The sequence below is a fragment of the Ochotona curzoniae genome, unplaced genomic scaffold (genome assembly GCF_017591425.1).
Source record: "Ochotona curzoniae isolate NIBS_2020 unplaced genomic scaffold, NIBS_Ocur_1.0 contig_2210, whole genome shotgun sequence".
In the NCBI taxonomy this organism is placed as follows: domain Eukaryota; kingdom Metazoa; phylum Chordata; class Mammalia; order Lagomorpha; family Ochotonidae; genus Ochotona; species Ochotona curzoniae.
The window spans coordinates 22,115,583-22,143,064 of NW_024465369.1; the positions used below are offsets into that span (position 1 = coordinate 22,115,583).

Genomic DNA, 27,482 nt, shown 5'->3' on the forward strand with positions numbered 1-27,482 from the left:
ATTTTGCATTGGGATGTCAGGGCTAGGGGCTTATCGTGCTGTCGGAGAACACGAATCCTGCAGCCCTCTATTTGCTCATCAGTCTTGCTATGTCTGGGAGCTGGTATATTTTCTATTCATTACATATGACCCTAGCAAGCCACTTCCTGGCCCATTAAATGAAATCCTGGACAGAGTAAAGAGAAGATTGTTTTATTACTATTTCAGTGAGGTGGCGTGCACAAGGGTATTATTAGCTGCGCTTCAGGATGGTGCTTTTTACTTGGAGTAGAAAAGCCAAATTAATCATTTCATATCTGAGGGTTTCACGTTTAATTGAGCTTTTTTCATGCAGTGTTTGTTGAACAGAACCTGTTCTTTGAGCTTCACAAAACCTTATTTTGGGAATAGACAGGGAAGATAAACCAGTGTCTTGAGACTCGCTTTGATGTTCAGAATGGGCAGCTAAATCCACCCCAGATACTGCCACGCTTTGTGTCCCATGTGAAGTGCAGGATTAGGAGGATCGTGTAGTGCACCTTGCAGGATGAGAAGCTGCCTTTGTGCAGGTCCCTCAGGTGCCAAATGCTTAACAAAAATAGAACCTTTCCCCTTTTTCTGGTTATGATTCGCTCTTGAAGTTGGAGAACTGAAGACCTGAGTTGCTGTGGTCGGTTGGTGTTATGATCAGTAAGTCGTCTGTTTGACCAGAGGTACCATTATCAGCTTCTCTGCTAAGGGCCGCACTGCCCCTTTCTGTTTCATAGTTTGAGCAATTGTGGCACAAGAACATGGGGGTAATAATCAGAACCCGAGGGATGGAGCAGCAACAGGATTCTCCTGTCCCCATAACAAAGATGGTAATGTTGTCCAAGAGCTTTGGTCTCATTGTGATAGGCAAGAGAAACCTTGCTGACAAACTGTCAAAGACCAAACATTGTACTGAAACCTCTCCCCACAGTTACCAACCTTGAAGACACTCATGAATTATCAGTTCCAAATAAAGGCTTGAAGAGGAGGTAATGTTCATGAGCTATGTCCAATAGGTAGTGGGGGAGGAGGAGAGGAGAAATCCAAAAGCAAATATAGCATAAAAGATGGATCCATTAATAAAAAAAAATGCAAACACTTGATAGTGTCCTGCATATACAGAACAACACATATTTAAAAATGGATGATGATGGGATATTTAACCTTCATTGCCTAGTCAAATTTGCATTAAAATTTAGAAATTCTCATCATCCTTTAAAAATCTATATGTACAGTATGAAACTTAGAAAATTACTAAATGAAGAAGTGAATTCCTTTGGAGCAGCAGGACTCACTAAAGTATTTTATGTGAAGCACACAGTGCCAGCACAGAGCAAAGCCATAGTGCGAGGAGATGGTACTCTTCTGATACTGACTTGTCAACATTGGAACTGTGTCCAATCTCAAGTAAATATAAAGGCCTGTTGTAACCCACAGGATGACATACACACCCACTGTGCATTCTAAATATCTGCCAAGAAGAATAAAATACAAGAGAAAATTCCAGAACAGCATGGGAAATCAGGGGCATACTCAGTTCTAGGAACTATCCTCTTTCCAAAAATAGGTGTTAAAAGAATCCAGAAACAGCAGCAGAAACAAAAAGAACAATTCTGTTTTGCCAGAAATCAGGGAAATTCCAGACATCTGAGTGGTTAAGAACCACTTCTCAGCTATCTTTTCACCTTCTTATGGAACGGGATATTTAATTTACCTTAGAGATACAGTTGGTTTTCTGCATCTACAGATACAAGCAACCCTGGTCAAAAATATTCAGAAAAAAAAATTTTTTTAAAAAAACAAGGCATTGTTGGCAAAGCAGGATGAGTCATTACTTTAGATGTCCATATCTAATAATGCAGGATTGGGTTTGAGTCCTTGATCCACTTCTAATCAAGCTGTCTGCTAATGTACACCCTTGGAAGCAGCAGATAACAAGTATTTAAGTCCCTGATACCCAGGTGGGGGTCCAGGTTGGGGCTCAAGGGTCCTGCCTTCATCCTGGCCCAGCCAGGGCTATTGTGGGCACTTGGGCGTAGAGCAGTGGTTGGAGATAGCTCTGTTGCTCCACCTTTCAAATAAATAATAATAATATTTTAAACACATAGTAATGGTTTTAACAAGGCTTGAAACTATATAGTCCACCTTTTTCATGACATTTGTATTGTGTTAAATGTTTCATATAATCTAGAGATGACTTAAGCTTACAGGAACATTTATGCAGCACATGTATCAGTTTTAATTCCACTGTATAATGTAAATGTGCATCTGTAGGGGTGCTTGAACCAATCTCCTGAGGGATAACTGTATATCTGGTATTATACTTACAGCCTGTCATATGCTGGCTCTACTTTTCAGGAACCTTGCCTTGCCGTTAACTTAACTGGAATGCATTTATTCTGTGAAGTAGAAAGTAGCTTATTGGAAAATGCAGTTTTCTTCCATGTGTTGAATTTTCTGGAGAAATGTAAAAGGCTCTGACAGAAAGAGAATTGCATCAATGGCAACAGGAATCAAATGTTGTAAAATTGCAAGCAGGGGACTGTTTCCTCCTCCATGGCTCCTGGGTGGTATATTGCCATTGAGGTTCATTGGTGCCCTGGTTGAACATGGTTGGCCTGGTTTAGCAGGAAATGCCAAGTGCCTGTTTCTGGCAGCATTTAATGCCTCTCACTACAGGGCCTTGAGTTGCTCGCTCTACTGTGTTCTCTTCCTTCACTTGCTATTTTCTCAGGAGAGATTGCAAAAGAATTGTTTCTTAACCCCCAAGTCCCTTCCCTGGCCATCAGTCCTCCAACACCTTTCCCAAAGACAGGGCTTGTCAGATGTCTTTCAGGTGTGAACCCTTTCTTGGAACAGAAGCATGGTGAAGCCCAGTATTGAACCAAGATCTGCTGCCCCAGGGCACTGCGGTGGGAATCTGTCTCAAGTGCCTGCCCGCTTATCACATCAAAAGTCCCAGAGTCCAAAAAGCAAGTGTAAACCATTGCTGTAAAACCATTTCATACAGGAGCATAGCCAGGCTTTTCAGAACCCATGGGAAAATAGCTCTGGCTCAGAATCATGTTCCTTTCTTGAGCACCAATGGCATAGCTGCCTTCTTAGCAGGAGCCTCTGCATGTTTCCCATGATGATCATGTAAGTCAAGGTTTGTCATGGTGAGCAGACCAAGCTTGAGACCTAAAGCATCGTCTTTACTTTCTCACTTCTGACCTTCCCATCCTATGCCTACTCCTTCTTAAGGGAGCACCGGACTGGGTCTTACTATGGAGGCCATTCCTGAAGCCCAGGTCTGAAAGGCTCCATTGGGGAGAGCAGGACAGAGAAAGGAGGAAAGTCCCTATAGGGCAAGGGAAAACAGATCGGTGGGATCCAGCCATGTGAAAGAGAAGAGGGTGGACACAGCTGCAGAGCAGAACACAGAGCCAGAAAAGCATGCAAGATCACCCACTGGGCTTGAGGGGTCCCTCTACGCTGTGTACACCAAAAACACAGGCAGCCGAGAAAGTGAGGTCTCTGAGCTTTTGCCGAGAAGATTCTTTCTCCAGTTCTAACCCTATGCTTCTGGTTGCCCATCTTCCATGAAGGAAACTGTTCTGGTCCATTCTCTCACGCTTCCCTGCCTGGCCTTGCGTACCCAGAGATGGCTGAGCACACTGTCTGAGCTACAACAGCAGTTTTCCAGCTTGTCTCTGACTCAGCACACTCGATCATTCATTTCCAGAAACCAGACACACTGCCACACACAAGGGCAGATTTTGCCTGTCGCCTTTCCTTTATAGGTCCACAAGCATTCTGCTTGCTGGACTTGCCCAGAATATTAGGACTAGGGGGACTACAGAGCAGAGCAAACCAAGGGCACTGTCTTTCTCCTCCACCTCGCTTCATTCTCAGGAAAATGCACTGATGTGAACATGAAAATGATATTAGAAAATCATTCATCCTGAATTTACTCAAATTGCTATAAACACAGTTGTTAGCCAAAGGGTGCGGTAGCCGTAAGTAAGCCTACCTTACAGTAGGTAAGGCCCACTATGGAGACCCACTATGCTTACCAACCTAAAAAACACCGATGAGCTACATATAAGGCTGTTGTCCTAGAAATCACGAGGTGGATTATAGTATGAATGACTCCTAATTTATTCTTGCTTTTACCTCTATCCCTCCCCCCCCCAGAAAAAAAGAAATGACATTAACTTTAAAGCACATAATAACAAAGCTTTCAAAGTAAAAGCATATAATGTTTAGAAGCAGCAAATAGAAGAACCCTCCCTACCTGTCAAGCCATGGCAAGCACTATATTGAAGTGTGAGCTTATGGTAATAAAAGCAAGAGAGGAAGCATGACTAGGAGAAACACACCAGTTCCTTATGATAAAGGCATTTTTCCCCAGGTGCAGACTTGCAAATGTTGTATGCCATGGCCATTGGATGTCAAAGACAATGCAACAAATAGCAATTTTACAAAAATGACAAGTATATTATGTTCAGGCCTCTTGCTGGGAGTGCATCCCTGTTCCACAGAGTGGTTCTAATTTGCTTTGCCAGATAGAGAGCAGGACTTTAAAAGTTGAAGTATAAGTGAAGACTTGGGATGATCTACTGTCAGAAGTTCATGCATGTTCACCCAGTGCTATTGGAATTCCATCCATCTGCAGCTGGTGGCAAATATAGGTCACAGATGAGATTGAACCAATCCAAGTTCATATCAATGAGGGCTGTTATGTTGATTCCATTGCTAAAGCTGTGGGATCTCCCACTGATGACTTTGGAATCTCAATTCTAGGAGTTCTTTGGAATTTGTCCTCATGTGATGCTGTGAAGATGACAATCATCCGAGACGCCCTCTCAACCTTAACAAGCACTGTGATTGTTCCACATTCTGGCTGGAATAACTCTTCCTTCGATGATGATCATAAAATTAAATTTCAGACTTCACTCGTTCTGCGTAACACGACAGGTTGCCTAAGGTAAATGCTGTACTTCTCCTTTCCGGATTATTCTGTGATTAAATATGTGTCATGTGTAAATTGATTTCAGGAAGAATTGACTTTATTAACATCTGGCTTATGTGTCTCAGTTTTCTCTCAAAATTTAGGCCAGAGGACCTTGTCATTGTGTGAGAGGAACATGAGGCCAGCCTTGTGGCCTGAAAGACGGTCCCTCACAGATGCCCGCTCTGCTGGCTGCTCAGAAGGCCCTTGCAGGCAGAGATTTCTGCTAGAATCCCAGGCCTATTTTCACTTCATCAACATTCCCCTGGTTACTACATTCTTATTGTGAATGTTTTTGCAGCTTGATTTTTGTTGAAATTCATAATGTGATACTTAAAATGTATTTGCTTTTGGAAGAGCATAGAGTTATTTAAACAGTAATTTGTTTGAAGGGACGTAACCAGTCCAAATTCTATTTTTTCTCAGTTGCTGCCCTTTTTGTAAGATTTATTTATTTTTATTGGAAAGGCAGATTTACAGATAGCAGGGGAGACAGAGAGAAAGATCTTCTGCCCATTGGTTCACTTTCCACATGGCCATAATGGCCAAAGCTGAACCAATCCAGAGCCAGGAGCTTGTTTTGGATCTCCCACATGGGTACAGGGTCCCTAGGCTGTGGACCATTTCCTCTGCTTTCCAAGCCACATGCAGGGAACAGGATGGGAAGCACAGCAGCGGGTACACAAATAGGCATCCCTATGGGATCCTGCGGATACAAAGCAAGGATTTAGCCACTGAGCTATCGTGCTGGATCCATAGTCGCTACTTTCAGCACTGACAGCCCAGGTCCTCTTTCATGTCCACGCAGAGCAGCTGATGATTTGCCACCCACACCCATCAGGTCAGCCTCTGTCCTGTTCCCCAGCTACACAGCATCTAAGGCAGAGCGGCAGGATGAGCAGCAGCACGGGCCTGAGCCTCAGTTTCCTCTTTGTTAGGATAGGATAACAGTGACCTCGGAGTGGGGAGCGGTCACCAGGGCCTGTGCACAGTGCTGTGTCCCACAGCCCTCAGGAAACACCGTTAAGCATTGAAGTCAAGACAGCTCAATGTGCTGGGACCCAGAGCTTGAGAGCAACAGGGTGGGGCTGTGCTGCCATTCTGAGCCCTCCAGCCTTGTGACACATGACTATTGTCCCCTTCAGGGGTAAGGAGTGCTGAGAGGAAGTTTATAGAAAGAAGGCTAGCTCCTCTGATCTCAGACACCCCACCCAAGGTGAGCCATGAGGCCTGCTTGTCTCAAGATGAAGCCTCATATTCTCTCCCATCTGCCCTTGGGGAGGGGAGGCCACTGCCCAGTCAGCCCGCTGGGTTTGCAGAGGGGTCAGGAGCAGGATGTGGTCCAGGGCTTTAAGCACTTAATGACTTTCTTCTCTAGGAGAGACAAACTAGGTCCCTGCTCAGGTATCTCAAAGAGATAAAATTAAAGGCCACATCTGAATTTTTTTGTGGCTTTGCTTTCTGAATTTTATTTCATCATTATTATTATTATTATTATTATTATTATTATTATTATTATTAGACACCATTTAATAGGCACTGGGTTCTTCCTTACCCCTCCCCAAGCTCCCTCCCCTCCCCACTCTTCTGCCCTCTAGTCTTACAGTGGGTTTCTTTCGCAAGTCCATCATGCTGCCACTGAGGTGTCTCCCCACAGTGTAGGAGATTATTGGCCATTTGGCTGGGAGTTGATCCTTGCACTGCATGCTTGGGGACATACTTCTCTCTTTCCACCAATGAATGTATTAATTTCTGGTACACTTCCATTGTGCATCCCTTTGAGTACACTCAGAAAAGAAAAAAAAAAGTGAAACTTCATCCACAATAAGTTGACAAGCATATAACATTTGAGGCCATTCATCTGAGGGTTAGAGTCAGGATCACAACTCTTCTAGACCTGGGGGTTACTGGTTCTCAGCCTTTTGGAAAAGATCAGGAGTAGACAAAGTGGTTGCTTGATGTGGAAGTCCTAGGGCAGGACTTAGCCTGAAGCTGTAGAGCAATAGGCAAAGGGTGGGGCAGTTTCTACTTAGATAAAGTTTTGTAAATTGCAGAAAAGAACTTTGCCTGTTACTGCAGGTGCCCTGGGAAGCCATGGAACTGCCTTTGGCTGTTTTGTGCAAGAGGAAGTTAGGGAGAAAGTAGAGACTGGAAGACAAAACTGAGGCAGTGATCCAGGCAAATGAGGAGGGTGGCTGCAACAGTATAGGCAGATACGAGTTCTCCTGCAGAGGAAAAGCTGACAGGATTTGCTAGTAAGCCCCGACGGGTGACACAGCTAAGAGGGACCTCACGTGATAGTATCTTCCCGTGGTCACTGAATCACTTCAGTTTGTGAAGACAAATCAATATCAAGAATTTCATTATGAATGAGACCTCAATTTAATTGAAAAAATAAAAATTTTCACATAGCTCAAAGTCCATATTCAACATTAAAATTTTTTAAGAGATGATATGTTTCCTCTAACCTGGAAACATTTAATGATCATCTGCTGTATACAAAACATTGTATTAGGTACAGGGGATCATAAGGCTTTTGTGGACTCAAAAGAAATATTGCATATCTGGCCTAGCACAGTAGCCTAATAGCTAAAGCCCTCATCTTGCGTGAGCCAAGATCCCATATGGGTACCAGTTTGTGGCCTGGGAAAGTAGTAGAGGGCGATTCAAAGCCTTGGAACCCTGCAACCACATGGCAAACCTGGAAGAAACTCGTGGCTCGTGGCTTTGGATTGGCTCAGCTCTGGCTGTTCCAGCCATTTGGGTTGTGAACCAGTAGACAGAAGATCTTTCTGTCTGTCTCTTCTGTCTGTAACTCTGACTTTCCAATTAAAAAAAAAAAAATCTTAAAGAAAAATACAGCATTGTCTGAGAGGCTCAGGATGTCTGCTTCCCCATCACAGCCTGGGATAATGTCCACCTCCACTTGCAACCCAGCTTCCTGCTAGTGCAGTGTGGGAGGCATGTGAAGATTCAAGCGTTTGGGCCTCTCCCGCCTCCATGGGACCTAGAGGTGGAGTTCTGCCCCTAGCTTTGGTCTGACCCAGCCCAGCCCTAAACAATTTGGACATTTGGAGAGTGAACAGTAGATGGAAGATGTTGGCTCTCTTTCTCTCTGTCAAAAACTTCTAAGCTACGTGTCTGAAAATAGCAATCACCACGGCTAACAACATAGGGTACATTGGGTGCTGCTTTGTGGTAGCAGTTCATGCTTCCTCCTAACTGCCCTGACCATGAGGTGGTTACTAGTTTTCCCTTTTCACATGAGGAAGGTAAGGAGGATAGACCTGGAGATCATTCATTGGGGGTTAGAAAGTGACAACACAAGAGACAGTTGGAATTGACATGTCAAGGTTTTTTTTTTTGTGTGTGTGTGTGTGTGTGAATAATGGGGTGCAAGTCAACGTGAACCTCTGAATGCCTCCTCAAACCAAATGCCCATGGCTGTGAGCTGCCATCCCCTCCCAGGTCCCCATGGGAAGGCTGTGTGGCCAGTACAGACGCGGCTCATGTCAGCCTCTGCCCAATCTATCCCCATGCAGGAACCTGAGTTCAGCAGGGGAAGAGGCACGAAAGCAGATGCGCTCCTGTGAGGGGCTGGTGGACTCGCTGCTCTACGTGATCCACACGTGTGTAAACACATCCGACTATGACAGCAAGGTCAGTGACTGCCATGCCGTAGGAGGGTGAGCTGCCTGGGGCTACTGTGTGTGCTGTGGATTCTTTTAGAGGTTGGGGACGTGCCAACTCAAGACAGTGGCCTTAGAAAAAGGAAAAAATAGCTTTACCTGGTGCACTTAGGTACCCAGCACCAGGCCCTGGCTTGCTCTGTGATACTGCTAGGTTGGTTGTCAAGGTGATGGTCCTGCTACCCTTTCCTCCAGTTGTGCACTGTGTTCCTGGAAAAAGACCCACCTGCATTTGCACATCTGCTGAATGGAATCCCTAACTGGTGCCTTACACACCTGTTTCCTCCATCCTTGCCCTAGGGCTGTGTACAGCCCAGACTCAAGCACCTGCTTCTGCTGTATCTCTCCTAATCTGCCTGCTGTCCAACCCTGCCCTGGGTCTCTTCCCTCCCCCACTGTTTTCTTCCCAGGCTTCTGAACATTGAGTTCTGCCTATGCCTATCTGCTCTGACAGCCATCCAGGATCTGCCCCAGGGTCCGAGAAAGGTGGGACAAGGCCAGGAGGATGTGAAAGTGTTGGGAGTCACAGATCAGACTGAGGTGCCTATGTCAGGATAGACTATCAGAGGAGAGCCATTGGTAAAGAGCAGTTTGAGAAAGATGAGAATAATGAGAGAGTCGTCTCGGGAGGGTGATGGGGAGGTGGGGTTCAGAGTGACAGCCAAACTTTTACTTGTGCTTTACTAAACCTGAGTGTCTACAGATGAAACCAAATGGGAAAGGGAAGCTGGTTAGGTGGGCCAGCACTGAGCTTGGCTTGGGCTGCAGCCGTGCTGAGCTGCAGTGACAGTTGGCCTCCCAGTGAGGGGTGTGACACAAGCTGTAAGGAACAAAAGGCCATGTGCACAAGGCAAAATGTCAGTTGAGAAAAATCACTGATCATTCTTCAGAGTTAGGGGAGAGCTGGGAGACTGAGGAGGACATAGAAACGGGGCAAGTTGGTGGTTGGTGGTTCCCACTGTCATGTTGAGGCTTTGCAATGGTGAGGAGGGGTGAATCCCTTGTAGAACACAGCACAACACCAGATGCCCGACTGGTTGAGTATCCCTCCCAAACTCTAAGTCTTAACTATTTCCTTGGATTGTTTTAGATCCCTGTAAATAAAATTCATCCTTTCTTATTCTCCACTTACTACCTGTCAGTGGCATGGAGTACAGAAGCTTATGGCCCTAATGTTCTGTGATGTTTTACCTACACACTGTGTTGGGTTTCAGACAGTGGAAAACTGCGTGTGCACACTGCGGAACCTGTCCTACCGGCTGGAACTGGAGGTCCCGCAGGCCCGGCTGCTTGGGCTAAATGAATTGGATGACTTACTCGGAAAAGAGTCTCCCAGCAAAGACTCAGAGCCGAGCTGCTGGGGAAAGAAGAAGAAAAAGAAGAAGAGGACTCCCCAGGAGGATCAAGTTAGCATTTCATTTCATATGAAACTTAAGGTTTCATTTTTCTGGGAGTGAAACATCCCATATTTGACAAGAAAAAAAATTTCTGCAGTACCAACATGATGAATGCTGTCATATGTTGCTCATTTTGTTTCCATGTCATGTGTGCCGTTTGTCTTTCAGTGGGATGGAGTTGGTCCTATCCCTGGGCTGTCGAAGTCCCCTAAAGGGGTTGAGATGCTGTGGCATCCGTCAGTGGTAAAACCATATCTGACTCTTCTAGCAGAAAGTTCCAACCCAGCCACTTTGGAAGGCTCAGCGGGCTCTCTCCAGAACCTGTCTGCTGGAAACTGGAAGGTACCACACTGCTTTCTGTCTTTGCAGTCACGTTAGGGACAATTGTTGAGAGTAGGTGTGTGTGGAAAGAACAGAGGGAGACAAGCAGCAAACAGCCCTGCCCTGTGAGAACCAAAGACTGTGGAGGAAAGGAGTGCCTCCACATACCTCTGAAAGATGACACCTATCCCCTGCCCAGGAGCAGGAAAGAGTATCCTGAGGCAGTGAGGCAGATTCCCTCAAGAGGTGGTGCTGCTCAGATTGGATTTTAGGCTGGCTAAGTTTAAGCCAGTGGCTTCAAGGCAACAGTGCATGTCATGAGAAGTACAGGATAAAAGCCTGTGCTGAAGAGAGGACGGCTGAGTGGAGGGCATTTCTGTGGTAAGACAGTGAGTAGATCAGGCTGGAGCTGGACAGCAAGGACAAAACTGAAAACCTAGGTCAGGAGGAGGGACCTGATTTAATGAGGAAGAAGGGCCACTGAAAGGCCTCAGGCAGACCAGAAGCTTACAGTCAGTGGACACTGTCAGATCACTTGTGTGGCAGTACAGAAGGTGGGCTCCAGGCTGGGATGGTCAGGGATGCGATTCCCTTTGGGGGCTGACGTAGCATATAGGTGAGAAACAGTGAGGTCAGGAGCACTGTGCTTACTTAGAGAATCCCCGTACATACACAGCTTCCGTGTCACCTTGTAGATGGGTGCATTTCTGGAAGCTGAAGTTGGCTTCCCACTGTTACACTATAAGTAAGTCCTCAGAACTTAAACATCATTTGCCAGCTTCCTAGTCACTGAATCACTTTTAACTCTAGAAATGTCCTGACAAAGAGCATTTTGATAGATCTACTATAATGCTAGTTCCTGGATCTTTCCCCTCAACTGTGAGCCTTGGCATCTGTGTTAAAAGCACTGATCGGCCTAGTTATTATTTTGAATATGTGCAGATTTTAGTCCAATACAAAAGCATTATTTTGTTGCTGTTCCTAATTAAAGTGCTAACAACTTAGTATTTGAATACTGGCTCTGAAAACTGGCCCAGTCTGCATTCTTACTAGAGACCTAGGTTTCTCTCTCTATGTGAAGTTTCCTCATACCTTTAAATGTGATAGTATATGTGACAAATTGAGAGTGCTTTCCAAGCAGTAAATATTTGAGAGTATCTAACTTGTAGATCCCTGTCCACCAGAGATCTGAGTTGCTGAGTTTATTTATAAGTCATTTAGTGAGTAAATATTATAGGAAAGCTGATCTAAAACATAAACATTATGCAGGGTTTTCAACAAGTTCATGGAAAACCCATATTACAGAAAAATTGTATAGTTGTCAAAATTTTTTGCACCAGAATAAGTTTGCCTTTTAATTGCACTTATACAGAAAGCTTTTGAAGTATCCTTCTATATTTAAGTGATTTCAAAAGTGCCTAGAATTGTAATTCAAAATATCAGACTCATTAAGACAACAAGATAACCATGACCACAGACATGATCATATGACTGAGACAATGGCGGAAGTACTCAGAGCTGGGCTAAGCTGGGCTGTCTCCAAAGTTTCTGTTGCTGCAGGTGTCAGAAGGAACACAAATTGAAGAATCCACCTCAGTGTTTCACCCCACAGCAATCCCTGTACTTTAATTCCCACCCCACTTTCTCACCACTCTTCCCCAGACTGCATTTGGTTTAGAAAATAGAAGTATTCATTTCTTGGGATGAATGTTAATAGGATCTTCAAAATGTATCTTTTCCTTTTCTGTGTGTTATTCACATAACAAATTGGGTAATCACATATTTTAACCTGAAAAGTCACACAGGAGAATGATACATCTTTATCCTGACATCTTGGCCAAAGCAAGGAAGTACTACGCCTTATGAGCAAACTTTTTCAGTTATGCCAAGTTTTAAAAGATGATTTGCTTTGGTGAAAGTGTCGATTGAATCCCAGAACAAGATGGAGGCCCTTTTCCTGATGCCCACTCTCTTCTGTTTTGATTGCTTCACTGATGATCTGGTCTTCATTTGCAATTCATGTGGTACACAAACTCGCTCACTGTATAGTGTGCCTCAGAGTCACAAAAGCTTTTCTTGATCATGGATTCAAAGCAAAGCAAAACAGAAAAGGCAGCAGCACCTAACTAATCTTGAACGAGACTGTATTTTACACACAAATGCATTTACTTTCTCCAGAGTGTATGAATTATGTTTCAGGACCATTCCTCTCTTCCAAGGCAAGGAATTTTTCCAAGCAGTGTCTGACATATTACTAAGCCCTAAATACTGTTGCTGGGTATATAGGAAAAATGACTAGATGGATCCAGGTTCTCCTTTAAGATGCACTGGTGGGTTACTGCCTTCAGGCCTGGCATGGGACCAGCTGCAGAGAAAACTCATGATCCTTCCTTAATCGTGTTTGTGTTTCTGAGATAGAAAGTAATCATGGCCTTCTCCTTTCTGCACAAAAATATCTGGCAGATGGTGGTCAGAGATTTTCAGGCTTTGGGATTTCTTTCTAAATCAGTCATCCCAGCCTGTCCCTCTCAGGCCATGGTTTTCTCTGTACTGACACCACAGATTCCATCTCTAATTGGAAAGCAAACATTTCATCTATTAGTTCATCCTTTAGAAACATGTTTAATGGGTGACAATAACATATGAGCATGGAACTCTGTTTTCTGTAACTTACTGCCTCATTTTGCTCTCTAGTTTGCAGCCTACATCCGGGCAGCTGTCCGAAAAGAAAAAGGGCTCCCCATCCTTGTAGAACTCCTGAGAATGGATAATGATAGAGTTGTTTCTTCTGTGGCAACTGCCTTGAGGAACATGGCCCTGGATGTTCGCAACAAGGAGCTCATAGGTAGGTTTTCATGGCAAGGTGGGCAGTGAGGTAGCACGGCCGCAGTATTTATAAGACTTCTTTTGATTAATATATACTTGACAGTTAAGGTTCTTAACAGCTGAGCCCTAGGCCTTGGTGTCTTAGCATGTTTGAATACCCATGCACTTCAACCATCATTAACTAGTCATCAACTGAAGAAAGTGAAGCCAGCAATTTTAGTCTTACCTGACAGTGCTATTTTCTTGGTTTGCTATGTATTTTTCTCAAGGGAAGTCTTATTTCCTGAGCAGTGTGTGTGTGTGTGTGTGTGTGTATACATATACATTTTTTCTTTTTCAATTTTTAGAGTGACATCTGCTAATTCACCAGCACTACTGTGTTCTGAATAGTAGGAGACGTCATGTAACTGTTTTTAAGATGATTCTCTCTGAGGTCTATAGAGCATAGTTATACCCTAGGCCTAGTCAGGGACAGTGTGGGGGAAACAAGGTGTGTGTGGCACCAAATTGGCAGAAACCTTCGGGCTTGTGTTCATACAAGGACAGGACATGCACGAACCCCGCCTTGAGTACCTCTGTAAATTTGCACTCTAAAGGAGTTGCCACATCTCAAGCACGTTCTGGGATAAAGCAAAGAGCAGGGACTCTCTGTGGACCTGAGCCCTAAGCTTGAATCTGATCAGCTGCCTGGCCATATAAGCCAAGGTTTCCTGTGTAACCCAACCTGGGCTCAGCTCTTCATAAGCCCCATCTGTGGAAGAGAACTGACTGTGCCTGCTGTCCTCATGCTGCTCACTAAGAGGCCATGAGGACAACAAGCTCCATACCAGCTACAAAGCTGGTGACTGGTCAGGTTGGGACTCAAGGCTGCCGGGAGAGAGGGGGAGCACAGAAATATTTACCTTGAAGAGTTGTTCTGAGGATTGTGGTGGCTTACAGGGAAATGCTTCACACAGAGCCAGGCAGAGTTGTTATTTTAAATTATTGCCTGGATTAATGTGGTGTTAATGCAGGTCCCTTTGAGTCCAGTCAATGCCGTAGAAAGGAAGAGCAGTCCCTCCAGGCGCTGCTCAAGGTCCGTGATGCTTGCCACCAGCAAGTATATAGCTCTCAGTTCCCATATTTTTTGAAGGCCCCATAAGAGATTTTAATTGTATAAATTTAAGTTATTTTTGTCATGATCTAAATTGTTTGGATTTCTTAGGGTCATTAAAGAAGCACATGGAAACGAAGTAAAGTATAAGTTTACTTTGGTGCAAGACATTTTGAAATCCATGCACAATTTTTCCATAATACACACATTTTACATAAACTTGCTGAAGTGCCCTCCTAGTCTGTATGATATGGGGATTTGTGATGCCTGGTATTCTGCATGCCTGAAGGAAGACACAGGTAGCCCAGAAGGCAGGGCCAGCACTCGTACATCTGCAGAACACCAGGAAGCAGGAGTGTGCTCAGTGCAGCCCGCATCCCAGTGTGTCCCTGTGGTTTCTACAGTGCATCTCATGAGCTCGTTGTTGCCCAGCTAGAGCACACTGAACTCTGCTCCATAAGCTACTGGCCTCTGTTTCCTCAGGAAGATGTCTTTCTTCCTGTGAGATCTGAGCATCTTCCAGAGCCAGTGTTAGCCTCCTATTCACTCACCTCTTCTGCTGCTAAGAACCATCCCCAGCTTTGATCACTTCATCCTCCCCCTCCTGTTCACCATCGCTGTTGCGATGAGCTTTCTTTGCAGAGCCATTTGTCACAGAGAAAGTTGTGTCATTTCACACTCCACTAATATGAGCCCGCAGCACTGAGGGGCCCACAGCCTGGCTCACATGAGGCAAGCTGCCTCATCCTGGGTCTCCAAAGCATACTTGGAAGTCATGCCTTAGCGAAATGACAAATTACATGTCATGCACCTATTGGTCATTCATGTGTATTCAAAGTCGCCAATGCTAATTTGTCATCTCTCCTCAGATACCACATTTGTCTTCTGGCCTTCCTGTGCCATCACTGTTTTTCCACCCTTGATTAGCAAAGTTGGTGATGAGGAAGCCAAAGCCTTCCCTTTGGCATGCTGGAAATTATGAAGTGTAGTGTTAGGGCCGTCTTTGCTTGCCATCGTTTGTAAACAGATCTCTAATAAAAACCCACTTAGCATCCATTCAGTTGTTGGGTAGGAGAACTTTTCAGGAAAGATTTGCTTGTAACTTAGCTTTTTTTTTTTTTGTAACTTAGCTTTTGTTTGTAGTACACTGAATCCACTTTGTCAGTTGGTAATTGCAATTGAAAAAACTAGAGATGAACTTTTTTGGAAAGGAAGATAGGAAATACAGTATCTATAAAGAAATGCTGTAACTGCGGTGAAACTCGCTCACCTTGTCTTAACAAGAACTGTGTTATCATTGCAATACTCCTGAAGATAAAATACCAGTAATTTTAATGGCAAAATTTGATTTGTTTCTTCTTTTAAAGCAACTAACACATTGTAGCAGCTGATGTCAAATAAGCTGGTACACACCATCCTCCTGATAACAATGTGTTAACAGTACCAAGTTCTCACATTAAGATCCTGGAAGGTTAATGAAAAGAGCCATGTGACACCGTTACTTGGACCAGATTCAAACATGGGTTTTTAAAGGCTTTAAGAGAAATTGAGGCCCAGTGTTGTAGCACAGTGGGTTAAGCTGACAACTATGGTGCCAGCTTCACATATTCGAGTCCCACTTCAGATCCACTTCAGATCCAGCTGCTTTACTCCACTTCAGATCCAGCTGCTTACTGATGCACCTGGGGACGGTGAAAAAGGATGGGCCAAGTTCTTGAACCCATGCACTCCTATAGGAGATGCGGAAAGGGCTATCATTTCTACCTGGCCCAGCCCTGACCATTGAGGAATGAATGGGTGGTTATCTCTTCCTGTCTTACCTTAAATCTGCCTTTCAAATGGATAAATCCTTTAAAAGGGGAGAGATAATCTAAGTTCTTTAGATGCATTAGAATTCAGTCAAGAATAAAATTTACCATTGTAGTTCTTCATTACTCACTGTTTTTGAAAAATAGTTGAGCTAAAGCAGCACTGTGAGTCTTCCTGTTTTCTGCATGAATTTAAATGTTCTCTCAGTGATTCACAGTAATGTTTATAAACCAGCCATCTCTTCAGGTGACACTGCCGGGAATGTTAGCTTCCCCTTACAAGTGTTCTGTTCTTCTCTTTTCCTGCTCTTGTCTCTTTGGAGCTGTTATTTTTGGAATCTGTCAAAAGCAGCAATAGTAAACATCTAGTACCTTCTGAAAGTAGAAGTAACCCTTTTGCTTTGGGCAGGAAAGTACGCCATGAGAGACCTGGTCAACCGGCTGCCCGGCGGCAACGGCCCAAGCATACTGTCCGACGAGACCACGGCAGCCATCTGCTGTGCTCTGCACGAGGTCACAAGCAAGAACATGGAGAACGCCAAGGCCCTGGCTGACTCGGGCGGCATAGAGAAGCTGGTGAACATAACCAAAGGCAGAGGAGACAGGCAAGTTTGCAGCGAATGGGGATGAGCCCGTACTGTGGTCCCTGGGATGGACTGTGAGGAATGCCATTGTAAAACACAACATTTCTTAATGGAAACGGTTTGCTTCTCCATCTCCTGTATGCTGATAAGCTAAGCAGTCTCCAACAGTTAAAGCCTATTGTGTTTGGAAAGGCATCTACTGTCATGTGGCCTTTTCTATAGTTACGTGTCACACCGCCCACTCCTGCATTGATTTTTCTCTGGGCTGCTCTAATGAGATGGCAGAAACTAGGTGACATAATTCTCACAGTTCTGGAGGCTGCAAAGCATAAGCCTGGTGTCTGGTGAGAGAATCCCTCTGGTCCGAAGCATTACCTCCTGGCACTGTCTCATGGTCAAAGGAGCAAGAAATCTCTTGGAGCTTGAGGGCACTGATCCCATTCGTCATGGCTCTCCTCCCACAACTGAACTGCCTGCCACAGGCTCCCACCTCCAAATAAGCTGGGATTGTAGAATTTGGGGAGGCACAGTGTTCAGACCGTAGCAGCTGTATTAAAAAAACAACAAGAACAACAAAGACTCTTAAAAGAACTGAAATTGCATGGATGGGGATCATTTGGGTCAACCATCTCCCTCCTGTGCTGGGTCCCACTGCAAGCACCAGAGCCCATTGTACAAAAACGTCTTGTATCCTTGGTTCTGGGGTTATGCTGCCAAGTGTCTAGAAGGCATGGAAATCTCTTCCCAGCATCAGAGTGTGCTGAGTGGTCCCAGTCTGTGCTCTCGGCTTGGATGATACCGATAGGGTAGATGAAGTAGGAATTAGTGATTTTTTTGTTATGATCTGACAGTGACTCCAAGTTTACCTTAGTATCAAGTCAGAGAAATGGTTAGTGATATTGCTTGCTGGATTTTAGGGACAGGAGGAAAGCCTCTTCAAGACCACATCTGGTCCTGTGGTATTTTCCTCATGGCCCTGATTAGCCCTCCGTGTGCTATTCATATGTCCCTGTAGTTTCTGAACCCCTTCCCGCAGGGAGCTTGTCTTTGTGCTCTGTATTGCACCTCTGGTACCCAGAACTAAATGTACCTGGTAATGGGCACTCAGGGAATGTCTTTTATTTAACTTAATTACAGTGCAAGAGTTCACACTTCTCATCTGGTGTTTCAGTTTATACTTTTGAAAGAATTTCTAAGATCTAAGAATAGTCTAGCAAACCACATTTTCACCCTCAGAAACCAAACCTGTCAGTATTGCCTATATTTTCTTTTAGTCAGTTTTGGCTTATGCAACTTTTTTCTTTTCATTTCATTATTAGTGACTACTTACAATCTGCTTTTAATTTTGACAGCAATAAAACAGATAAAGCTAAGGTCTCATTCTGCTAGCTCCCTCTCTGTGCCAGGATAGCCATAAGTTGTCTACACTTATATCCATTAGGTTCCAGAGTTTCCTGTGGCATGTTACATTGGAAGTGTCTGTCAGACCCAAATATAAAGTACATGGTCAGCAGCAGAACATGTGAGTTGATTTGATGGTCAAGTCTGAGGCCAGAAATGCACATTTGAGGGCTGATATCCCTCAAGTTCAAAGGTTAAGGAATGAAGACTCCAGCGTGTGAGCCCAAGACGATGCAGCCAGGGCACAGGGAAGTCAGGAACTTGAGGTGCCTTGGAAGCCGAGGAAGGAAGTGCTACAAATGTGATCAAGTGTCCACTGCTGCCTTTGACACTCAGCCAACAGGTTGAAGAATGTGGAGGGCATGGGACTAAGACAAGTGAGATGAGGGAATTTGGAGACACAGATACTTTGCCTTTTCAAGTCGCTGTGCTGCAAGAGAGAACTGGGGCTTCCTTGTTTTTCTTGTGAGCCAGGTTTCTACTCAGAGAATTTGCCTGTTTGTATCCAGGTGTTGATGTGGTACAGACATGCTTACTGTCACTGTCAAAGGCAGGTATTAGCACTGTCTTGCATGCCTGTGCCCTGGCAGCAGTCAAAAACAAGGAAATAAGCAGCAGCAAAGGCCATGCCAACTGAGAACAGAATGCTGGGAGATTGGGTGCTTGCTCCCCCAAAATCTGTCCTCCAGAGGCCCTCTGGGGCACCTGAATTTTCACCCTCTGTTTATGTGAGTTGCTGAGGCATTGTCTTGGTCTGAGTCTGTTAGGGTAATCTGAAGTTTGGAAAGGTTTTGAGTAGATAGGTTTCACCTGATTCTAACATTGCCTGGGAGAAACACTCAGAAGGGGGTGAGACTGGGAGGTGCAGGGAGGTGCAGAAGTGCCCCCCACACCTCAGGAGCAGAGCATATGAGGCCCCTGAGTGTCTCTTCAACCCCTACTCAGTCCCTTAGAATTATGAGCAACCTGTATTCTGTTGTTAGGAACAAATGACTTGGCTGACAGCTGCCTACCCATCTTCCCTTTCACCACAGCGTAATTGGGTAGATAAGAAGAAAAAGAAATCAATTTAGATATGGTGTGTATAACCAGAAAGTTTATAGAAAAGTGCAATTTAAACTATATGTTTATTTTGATTTAAAAAATTCTGAGTGCAAAAACAAGTTGCTATTTTTCTCATAACGTGCAATTCATATGGATTTCCAAATGGATTTTGACTGCTAGATGCGGTTTCCCAGCAGCCACCTTCACTCCCGGGATCCTGAGAGTGATAGCCTCTTAGAAGCCACTGGGTTGCAGTCTAAAGTCTCCAAAGTGGAGCCTGCAGCCATGCTACACATGTTCATTAACGTCCACACTCTCTCCCTAGGTCTTCTCTGAAAGTAGTGAAGGCAGCAGCCCAGGTCTTGAATACATTATGGCAATATCGGGACCTCCGGAGCATTTATAAGAAGGTAACTTACAAGAAGAGCTCTGGCATAATTTACATTCATGAGAGTACAAGTTTGTAATCATTTATTGTAATGAAATGTCATTATTCATTTTGAGAGATTTCTTCTTCTCTTAACTCCACAGGATGGGTGGAATCAAAACCATTTTATTACGCCTGTGTCAACATTAGAGCGAGATCGATTCAAATCACATCCTTCCTTGTCTACCACCAACCAACAGATGTCACCCATCATTCAGTCAGGTCAGTGGGTGAGTTCCAGTCCCTTCCAAGACCATGGGCATGGCAGAACAATGTTTCCTGGCCAGAGAAGACTGACCATGGGCCCTTTGGGCCTGTCACCTCCAACACTGCCATCTTGCAGAAAGCTCTCTGGGTATTACTAGCCATTGCAAACAGCAAACCCACCTTCTTTCTAGTTTAGAAGTAAAAACAAGTTTACCTAGCTAGAATACCTGAAAGTATCCCAGGGCACACCCATCCCTCCAAACCTGCTTCACCAGCTTTGAGAACCCGCAGGGGAGAGGACAGAAAGGTAATCGAGATGCAGGGACATGGAGGACCAGATTGCAACTCATGACTCTGGCCGCTAATGGCTGGCCTGCTTGCCTGTTGGACCATAACTTCAGGAGCCCTCCTAAACAATTTCTGCTTCTTGATGAAGCTTCTTAGAAATAGGGGCCTTGGATAAGACCCCTTTGACCCACAACCTGGGGGAGTCCCCTCCTTTCCAGTGGAATCTGCTTATTCTCTGGCTCTATTCCAGTCCCTCAGCATCCACAGCTGATGGCAACAGTCCCCATTGGACACGTGAAGACTTTCCTTTGATTTTTTAGGTTGAGTGTCTTGGCTACCATGTAATCTACCTGTTTATGGTATTCCCTGTGGAGAAAAGAATGGCTTGAGATTGAGGCTAAATTTTTTCACATGTAAGCCAAGTCAATCCTATGAAAATACTCAGAAACCTTTAGGGAGTTAGGAATAATAGAGATTCCAGGACAACCAAGAGAGCTCGCTGCTTAACAAAATGCACATGTGCAAGCAAGTTTGGTACCTGGTTATTCAGCAGTGAACTGGTTTTGAGCAACTATTAAATATGCACTGGGGATTGCATTGAGCAGCCCCATTCAAGCTCCTAGGGACATGTTCCTAGTTTTCCCGTTATTTGGAGGGCTGATCACATATCTGGATCTGATCCCTGGAGTGGATCGTTCAGGGCCATGTCTGATACTAACAAGGGGGTGAGAGGCAGCTGGGGGGTTTCTGTCTTTCTAAAAAGTGAGCAGCCTGAGTAGCACATTACACAGTGCACTGTGCATGCCCATCGGGGTCTAACATGGAGCACTCCTATGTGAGTGAAGCAGCTGGTTAGGAAATGTGTCTCCATGAAAGCTCCTCCTTGATGCCTGCAGAACTGCTAGTGCCGAAGTGTGGAGGCTGTTGCTGTCAGGTGCATGAAGTGAATAAGTGGCCTCTCTGACTTGTAATTAACTTCAGTGCAAGCAAGATGGGTTTTTAATGAGAAAGAAAAAATCATTGCTTCTCCCTTCCTTCTGTGCAAAAGTGTCTGAAAGCAGCTCCATGGATAGATGTGTTGTTATTAAATACTTGGCCCAAGCTGATAAAAAGACTTCAGGGCCTTTATGAGGCCAGGGCTTAGCACCATGAGCCTGTGGCCAAGCCAGGCTCACAGGATTTACATAATTTCCCTGACAGTAGATCACTGTCAGAAGAGTGATCAACTTTATGGACTGGGGCCCTGATCCAAAGATATTTCAAGGCACAGATAGTTTAGAAATAATTCAAAATCAAAGCATGCCAAAAAACAGAAAACATTTCTGTTTACTGAAAAGCTATACAGTATACATAGAGGCTAGTAGGGGAGTGTTTCACATTTAGCTAAAATGAGACTATAAAACAGTAACTTACTAGGCAGGCAGATTTGCCGTTAGTCAGTTTCAGAGACCTCCCTGGAGTCTTTGAGTGGGGATGCGTGCAGGGCTGTGCAGGCTGTGAGGGAGCGCCCCACGTGGTGTCATGGCTGATGCGTGCCAGGGCTGTGTGCTGCAGGTCCCAATGCCAGCGCTCAGACCCTGACTGCTCCTCCCCTCCCAGCACTTGTACAAGCTCCCTGTTAGCACCAGCTATGTGGCTTTTCTAATTACTGACTTTGCTTTTCTGGAGAGGTCTTTCCAGACACTGACCATCTGATATTTCTCCCTTTTACCCCTCTCTTCCTCCCTCCCTCCCGCTTCCTTTTTCCTCTCTCTTCAGTCGGCAGCACCTCTTCCTCACCAGCACTGTTAGGAATCAGAGACCCTCGCTCTGAATACGATAGGACCCAGCCACCTATGCAGTATTACAATAGCCAAGGTGATGCCACACATAAAGGCCTGTACCCTGGTAAGATGCCAGTTGAGTGTGTGATGTGGAGTCTCAAGAGGCCACTTTTCCTGGCCCTGGACCAGTGGCCTGGGCGCAGATGCAGGCAGTCCCCCAGCAGCAAACATGTTCTGGTCTCTTCCTTTGCTGCTTGTTGTAAGCAAAGCAGGCCAACGTGCTTATTGGGTGGCCACCAGAGAAAGAGGGCTGTATGAAGCTGGGCAACCCCTGCCCAGGCTGTCTCTGTGCCCCTCACAGGCATCAGAGCCATGCACCCGCTGGGGCTGCACAAGAGCGGCATCCAGCCTGTTTCATCTCATTAATTCAAACCAGAGGGTTGAATACGTTTCTTTACATTTTTCATGGAAAAAGAGGCTGGGTGAGCAGCACACTGTATAATATGATTCTCCTCACAGTGTTTATTTTCTCAGAATCACAAAAATAACATTACATTGGGCAAGGAGTTTTCTGTTTATTCAGAAAGCTGTACATCTAATTTATGTTCAGGATGCCAGCCTAAAGACTAACCAGGATTGCACATTGTTCTATTCTCTGCTGTCTTTCAAATAAATCAGTGTGAGCTGCTTTTAAAAAAAGCAAGCAAAAAAAAAAAAAATCAGAACACAAACCACAGCACTCTTTTCTCAAAAAGCCTCTTTATTAAAAAGAAACAAATAAAAGCTGGTGGCAACCTAACTACTGCTGGGGGAGCAGTCCCTGTTGTGCTGGTGTCTTTGAAACTGTGACTTCACAGGACTGTTTACCAATCAACTGTTGTTACCATAGCAATTAATAACCTAGACAGTTACAGATGCTGCAGTAGCCAGTGCATGTCCTGTGCACCAGGAGACACACAGCCTGCTCCACATTGGCAGCAGTCCGCCTGCATTTAAAGGTCCCCTCTTCAGCATGTCTGCCCTTCTGTAGCTTCATTGCCTGCCTCTGTGAACTGGCTTGCCTCAAGTATGTTTCCCTTTCCTCATTGAAAACTAAAACAATCCTTGCTAGCCTTAACAGTCATGGAAAGGTAACAGATGACATCATCATCTGAAGACAATAATCTGATTACCAAACACTCTTTAGCGGCTGAAACATGGCCGATGCAAGCCAGGGCCTCCTTATGGTCCAGCTGCTTAGGGCAAGCCTGCACCTGCTTTGCTCAGGCCCTGGGATATCTGAATCACAGCTGCTTTGGAGGTATGGGGCTGGTTCCAGTGCCATGTTGCCATTTTTCTCTCTGACCCACTGCTGTCACCCAGAGCCCTGAAGAGAATGATGTTGCCCAGCTCAAGGAGCCATGCTGCTGTGCAAAACCAGCAGGAGGAATCCTTGCAAACAGGAGCAGGGCCTAAGAAAGAAAAGAATGGTTTCTGCATGGGCTTGGTGTATCCATTGCTTTTTGATGAAACACACCCTGGCCTCTTTTACTCTGGCCTCTACCAGCTCTGGGAAAAGGCAGCAGCCAGGCTAGACCCAGGCAGCCAGACCATAACCTCTGGCATTCTGCGCTGGCACAGGGAAGCCAGCCCTATCAGGGACAGGCCACACAGCCTGATGGATCAGAGTAACGAACACTAGTTTTAATTGCATAAAATATTTTCTTACAGGCTCCAGCAAACCTTCACCAATTTACATCAGTTCCTATTCCTCACCAGCAAGAGAACAAAATAGACGGCTACAGGTGAATTTGCAATGCCATTTTTACAGAAGGCCGATTAGCAGTAACACAGTAAGGGGGCCACGTCGGTTGACTTCCCAGAGCCGCGCCAACACGACTGGGCCCAAGGGGCTTTCCCTGGGGATCCTCAGTCCTTGGAAACTCGCCCATGGTGCATACCAAGCACAGCCTTGGTAGCCTCGCAGTCTTAAAATTCACGTCGGTGCTGCCGATGGGAACAGCTGAAAAGTCCTTAGGTCATGTTCTTTGCCCAACCTTTCCTTCTCCCTGTCCTCAGATCTCTTGCATCCTCTGGGTGAGGAAAGGTCGGTAAGCACTGTTCACTGTCTCATCTCATTGATTCCTTCTTGTGTAATTCATTCTCCACCTCTATGACTCCCTCCCTGACCAAGCTCCATGAGTTACAAACCCTTGCTTCTCGGCCTGGTCTCCTGGCCTTGGAGGCTGGCACGCACTCAGCCCCTGGGGGAGGCATGTACTGTAACAAGTGGTTTCAGTAGATACCTGCTTTCAGGGGCTCATCCCTCTGTTTTCAGGGGGCTCCTCTTGGAAGCCTGGTACCCCTGGGTCCTCTCATCTCTTTCCCCCACCTTCTGGTAATACAGAGCAATTAGGGTTAACCCAAGTAAGACCAGATTCTGTCCTTTAGATAAGGGTGTTCTAAGAGGTTCCTCCATTCCATCATCTACTGTGTAGGTGGGGAAAAAAAGGAAGAAATTTATGCTACACTTCTTTAGTCAGGAAAAATAATCTCAGAATCATAAAGCATTTAATTCCAGAACATGAAGTTGATATCCCTGTGGTAAATTTGTTACATTTTACTAAGTGAAGGGGATTTGGGCATGACCGTGAAGACAGACATGATGATCTGAGGGCAGTCCAGAGGGAAATGGAAAGCATATGCCTTGTGTGGGACCCACATTGGCCTTGGCTCCGGACACATGGACCTGTTAGCATGGTTCAGAGAAGTCTCTTCCTCCAGAACATTCTTTGCCCAAGTGTTTCCCCAATTTTACTACTCTGCTGCCTTCGGACTGCTTATCCTTCGAATAGCACAACTTACAGCAGAATCTCCCAAGTGTGACCTTTATACACTAAATCACTCCAGTGTATTAAATTTAAAGGATGAATTTTGTGTTCATCTCTAAGGTAAAAAAGATAGGTCTACAATTATCCAAGACTGAAAAACCCAAACTCCAACTAAATTCACAGTGTGCTAAAAATTTCCTTGCATCAAAGCCATCCTCTCTTTGGCCTGCCAGGTAGCCAGCCCCTCCTCAGCAGGGAGCAGAGCAAGGTTCCAAAAGGGAGAGTTGGTGGCCGGGGCTCCCTGAGCACAGCCTTCTCCAGGACGTCAGCAAACTCAGCCATCCTGTCTAAAAATGTAGCTTCTGAGCCTCACAGTCCACTAGTAAACATGCATCGGGCACCGCACACAGCCTCTAACCTACTCGTTTTGAATAGTGCTTTGGGAAGATGAAGAAGCCCACATTCATTTTCCTTAAGTGTGAATTTCTTTAAATGGCTTTTCCTTATTTGCTTTTTCATTTCATCAACAGCATCAACAGCTATATTATAGTCAAGATGACGCCAACAGAAAGAACTTTGATGCGTACAGGTTGTATTTGCAGTCTCCTCACAGCTATGAAGATCCTTATTTTGATGACCGAGTTCACTTTCCAGCCTCTACTGATTACTCAGCGCAGTACGGACTGAAGTCAACCACAAATTACGTAGACTTTTACTCCACTAAACGACCCTCTTACAGAGCAGAACAGTACCCAGGCTCCCCGGACTCGTGGGTGTAGCATCAGGATGCTCGGCAGAGGAGCTCTTTCTTTCTAACTCTGTTTGGACTGAGGTGAGAAGTCTGTCTTGCTGATGTGATGATGAAATGTGAAAGTGAAATGGAAGGAATGAGTGAAGAGCATATTATTATTATTTTTTCTTTTCTGAGGAATTATCAGGGATGTGAGGCTACCTTTGAGAGAGGACTTTTCTTAAACTCTATTTAGGTGTTAGGTCTAATCACTTAGAGATTATGTAGTCTGGTGAAGGTGTGGGTGATGTGATGAGAGGTTTGCGAAATGGGTGAAATGAGATGGGGATGTGTAGGTCAAATCAAATTAAAGATGATTTTTTTAATGTGAATAAAGTTCTGTTCTGATAGTTTGTACAGAAAAAATAAAATGGATGCCCTTCATGTTTTATTGCTATTACTAAATGTCAAGATTGTATGCTATTATGTCTTGTAAATTTTCTTTGTTGGTGTAAATATGGAAATGCCACATTGGTTAAGTGCCATCATTTGTAATGCAGTGTGTCATTTGAAAAGAGATCTGAAGAAACTGACAGCTTAAAAAACAAAGGGGAAGCCCAAGGAAATGTTAACAGTTAAACTGCAACATCCTTTTATTCACCATGAGTAGTGTACTTTGGAAGCACAAGGTCAGTCTGGTAGAGCAGCGCCATGCCCATTCCCTGCCTCTTTCATAGGACACGTCACTGCCATTTTCTATGCACATGGAAGAAAAATAAATGTGGAAATTTCATCCTTGGTAATGTGTTCCCTGTTCTTTATTTCCTGGGTATAATACAGAAAACAGATGTAGTAAAAAGAAATGTAGTTCATGTTAGAAATGGCTTCCCTGTATGCAGCCATGTGGGACTTTTCCTAATATAACAGTCACCACACTGTAAAGGGGATCACATTAAGAAACAAAGCTATGCCCTCTCCTCCTCTTTATCTATCTTTGTATGTTTGTGTTCAGAATCTGTTGTGAATCTGATGTGCCCTACTGTTTTACCATGTTAGAGTTCTTTCTTTCCAGAATGTTCTTTCTGTTTAGCAATACTTTTAACCCAGGATAGAATATATCCTAATATAAGCCTAACCATAACTAAAGTGGCAGATTCTTCTTGGCATTATTTTTTTATGTTAACACAATAATTGCTAATATTCATTTATATTTTTAAAAACTCAATAATTATGTAAGAACAGTGGTGGCTCTGATGGATTAACCCAAACCAATTCTGCCCAATTCGTTTGCTGAGTAATTCCTTGCCTTGACCCAGTAATTCCTGGCTGGATTTAGGGACACACAAAGGGAAACGTTCCACAGACATGGTAAGCAGGGCTCCCAGCAGTGCCCCACAGCGTTTCTTAGGACTTCTCCATCAGCACCACAAGCTCAGGAGGCCCAAAACCAGAGGCCTCCCCAAGTCTTGCAGCTCCCACTGTTGAACCCTGGCTCCTGGACCTTACTGAGCTAACCAGGAAATGACCCATAAGGCAGATCAAACCCAAAGGTATGGACTGAGCCCAGTATGTCCAACAAATATGCTACACATCACAGATTAAAACATTTACAAATGCATGGAAAGAGACCGAAAGGTAAAGTTCAGTCCTTTGATGAATGGACAGCAGCCCAAGGATCCAAGATGAAGTGGAAATGTGATTACAAGCAAGAAAGATACCACAGCTCAATAACAAACTGAGATATAACAACTCAATAACAAACTCCTTGCTGAGACACAAACTTTCCAGAATGTCCCCTGAACCAGCTAGCGGATTCGGGCCACTTCATCCTCTGGGAGGCCTCAGGAAATACCACTCTTGGCTGGCAAAGGACACCAGACATTCTCCCCAAAGGAACTGGCATCAGGACCGTTGGAGTGTATCCACTTGAAGCTTTGCATCATTTTCCCCTAAACCTAATATTTCCCTGTCTATGTTAAAGCTGACAGGCCTCACTCACGAGCACAAGGCAGTCAAGAGCTGGCTGAGTTGATTGACGCCAGCAGTCTTGGTTTGTTTCAGGCCCCCACTGGCGGCAAACAGCTTTTCAAAA

At 44.8% G+C, this 27,482-nt stretch overlaps 1 protein-coding gene across 9 annotated transcripts in view; it reads left to right on the top strand.

Moving 5' to 3' along the window:
- Positions 1 to 26,187, top strand: part of PKP4 (plakophilin 4) — a 222,306-nt gene extending 196,119 nt beyond the window's left edge. For 5 of the 9 annotated variants that reach the window (XM_040971595.1, XM_040971598.1, XM_040971596.1 and 2 more), the window contains 11 exons: positions 4,795 to 4,978; positions 8,545 to 8,662; positions 9,906 to 10,097; positions 10,257 to 10,430; positions 13,104 to 13,254; positions 16,546 to 16,741; positions 19,491 to 19,575; positions 19,697 to 19,814; positions 21,846 to 21,974; positions 23,561 to 23,634; positions 25,191 to 26,187. In XM_040971595.1, coding sequence (XP_040827529.1) covers positions 4,795 to 4,978; positions 8,545 to 8,662; positions 9,906 to 10,097; positions 10,257 to 10,430; positions 13,104 to 13,254; positions 16,546 to 16,741; positions 19,491 to 19,575; positions 19,697 to 19,814; positions 21,846 to 21,974; positions 23,561 to 23,634; positions 25,191 to 25,439 — 1,670 coding nt within the window. In that variant the 3' untranslated portion in view covers positions 25,440 to 26,187. The remainder of the gene's footprint in view (positions 1 to 4,794; positions 4,979 to 8,544; positions 8,663 to 9,905; positions 10,098 to 10,256; positions 10,431 to 13,103; positions 13,255 to 16,545; positions 16,742 to 19,490; positions 19,576 to 19,696; positions 19,815 to 21,845; positions 21,975 to 23,560; positions 23,635 to 25,190) is intronic. The other 4 variants (XM_040971600.1, XM_040971603.1, XM_040971602.1 and 1 more) reach the window with 1 other exon arrangement.
- The last annotated feature ends 1,295 nt before the right edge of the window (positions 26,188 to 27,482 follow it).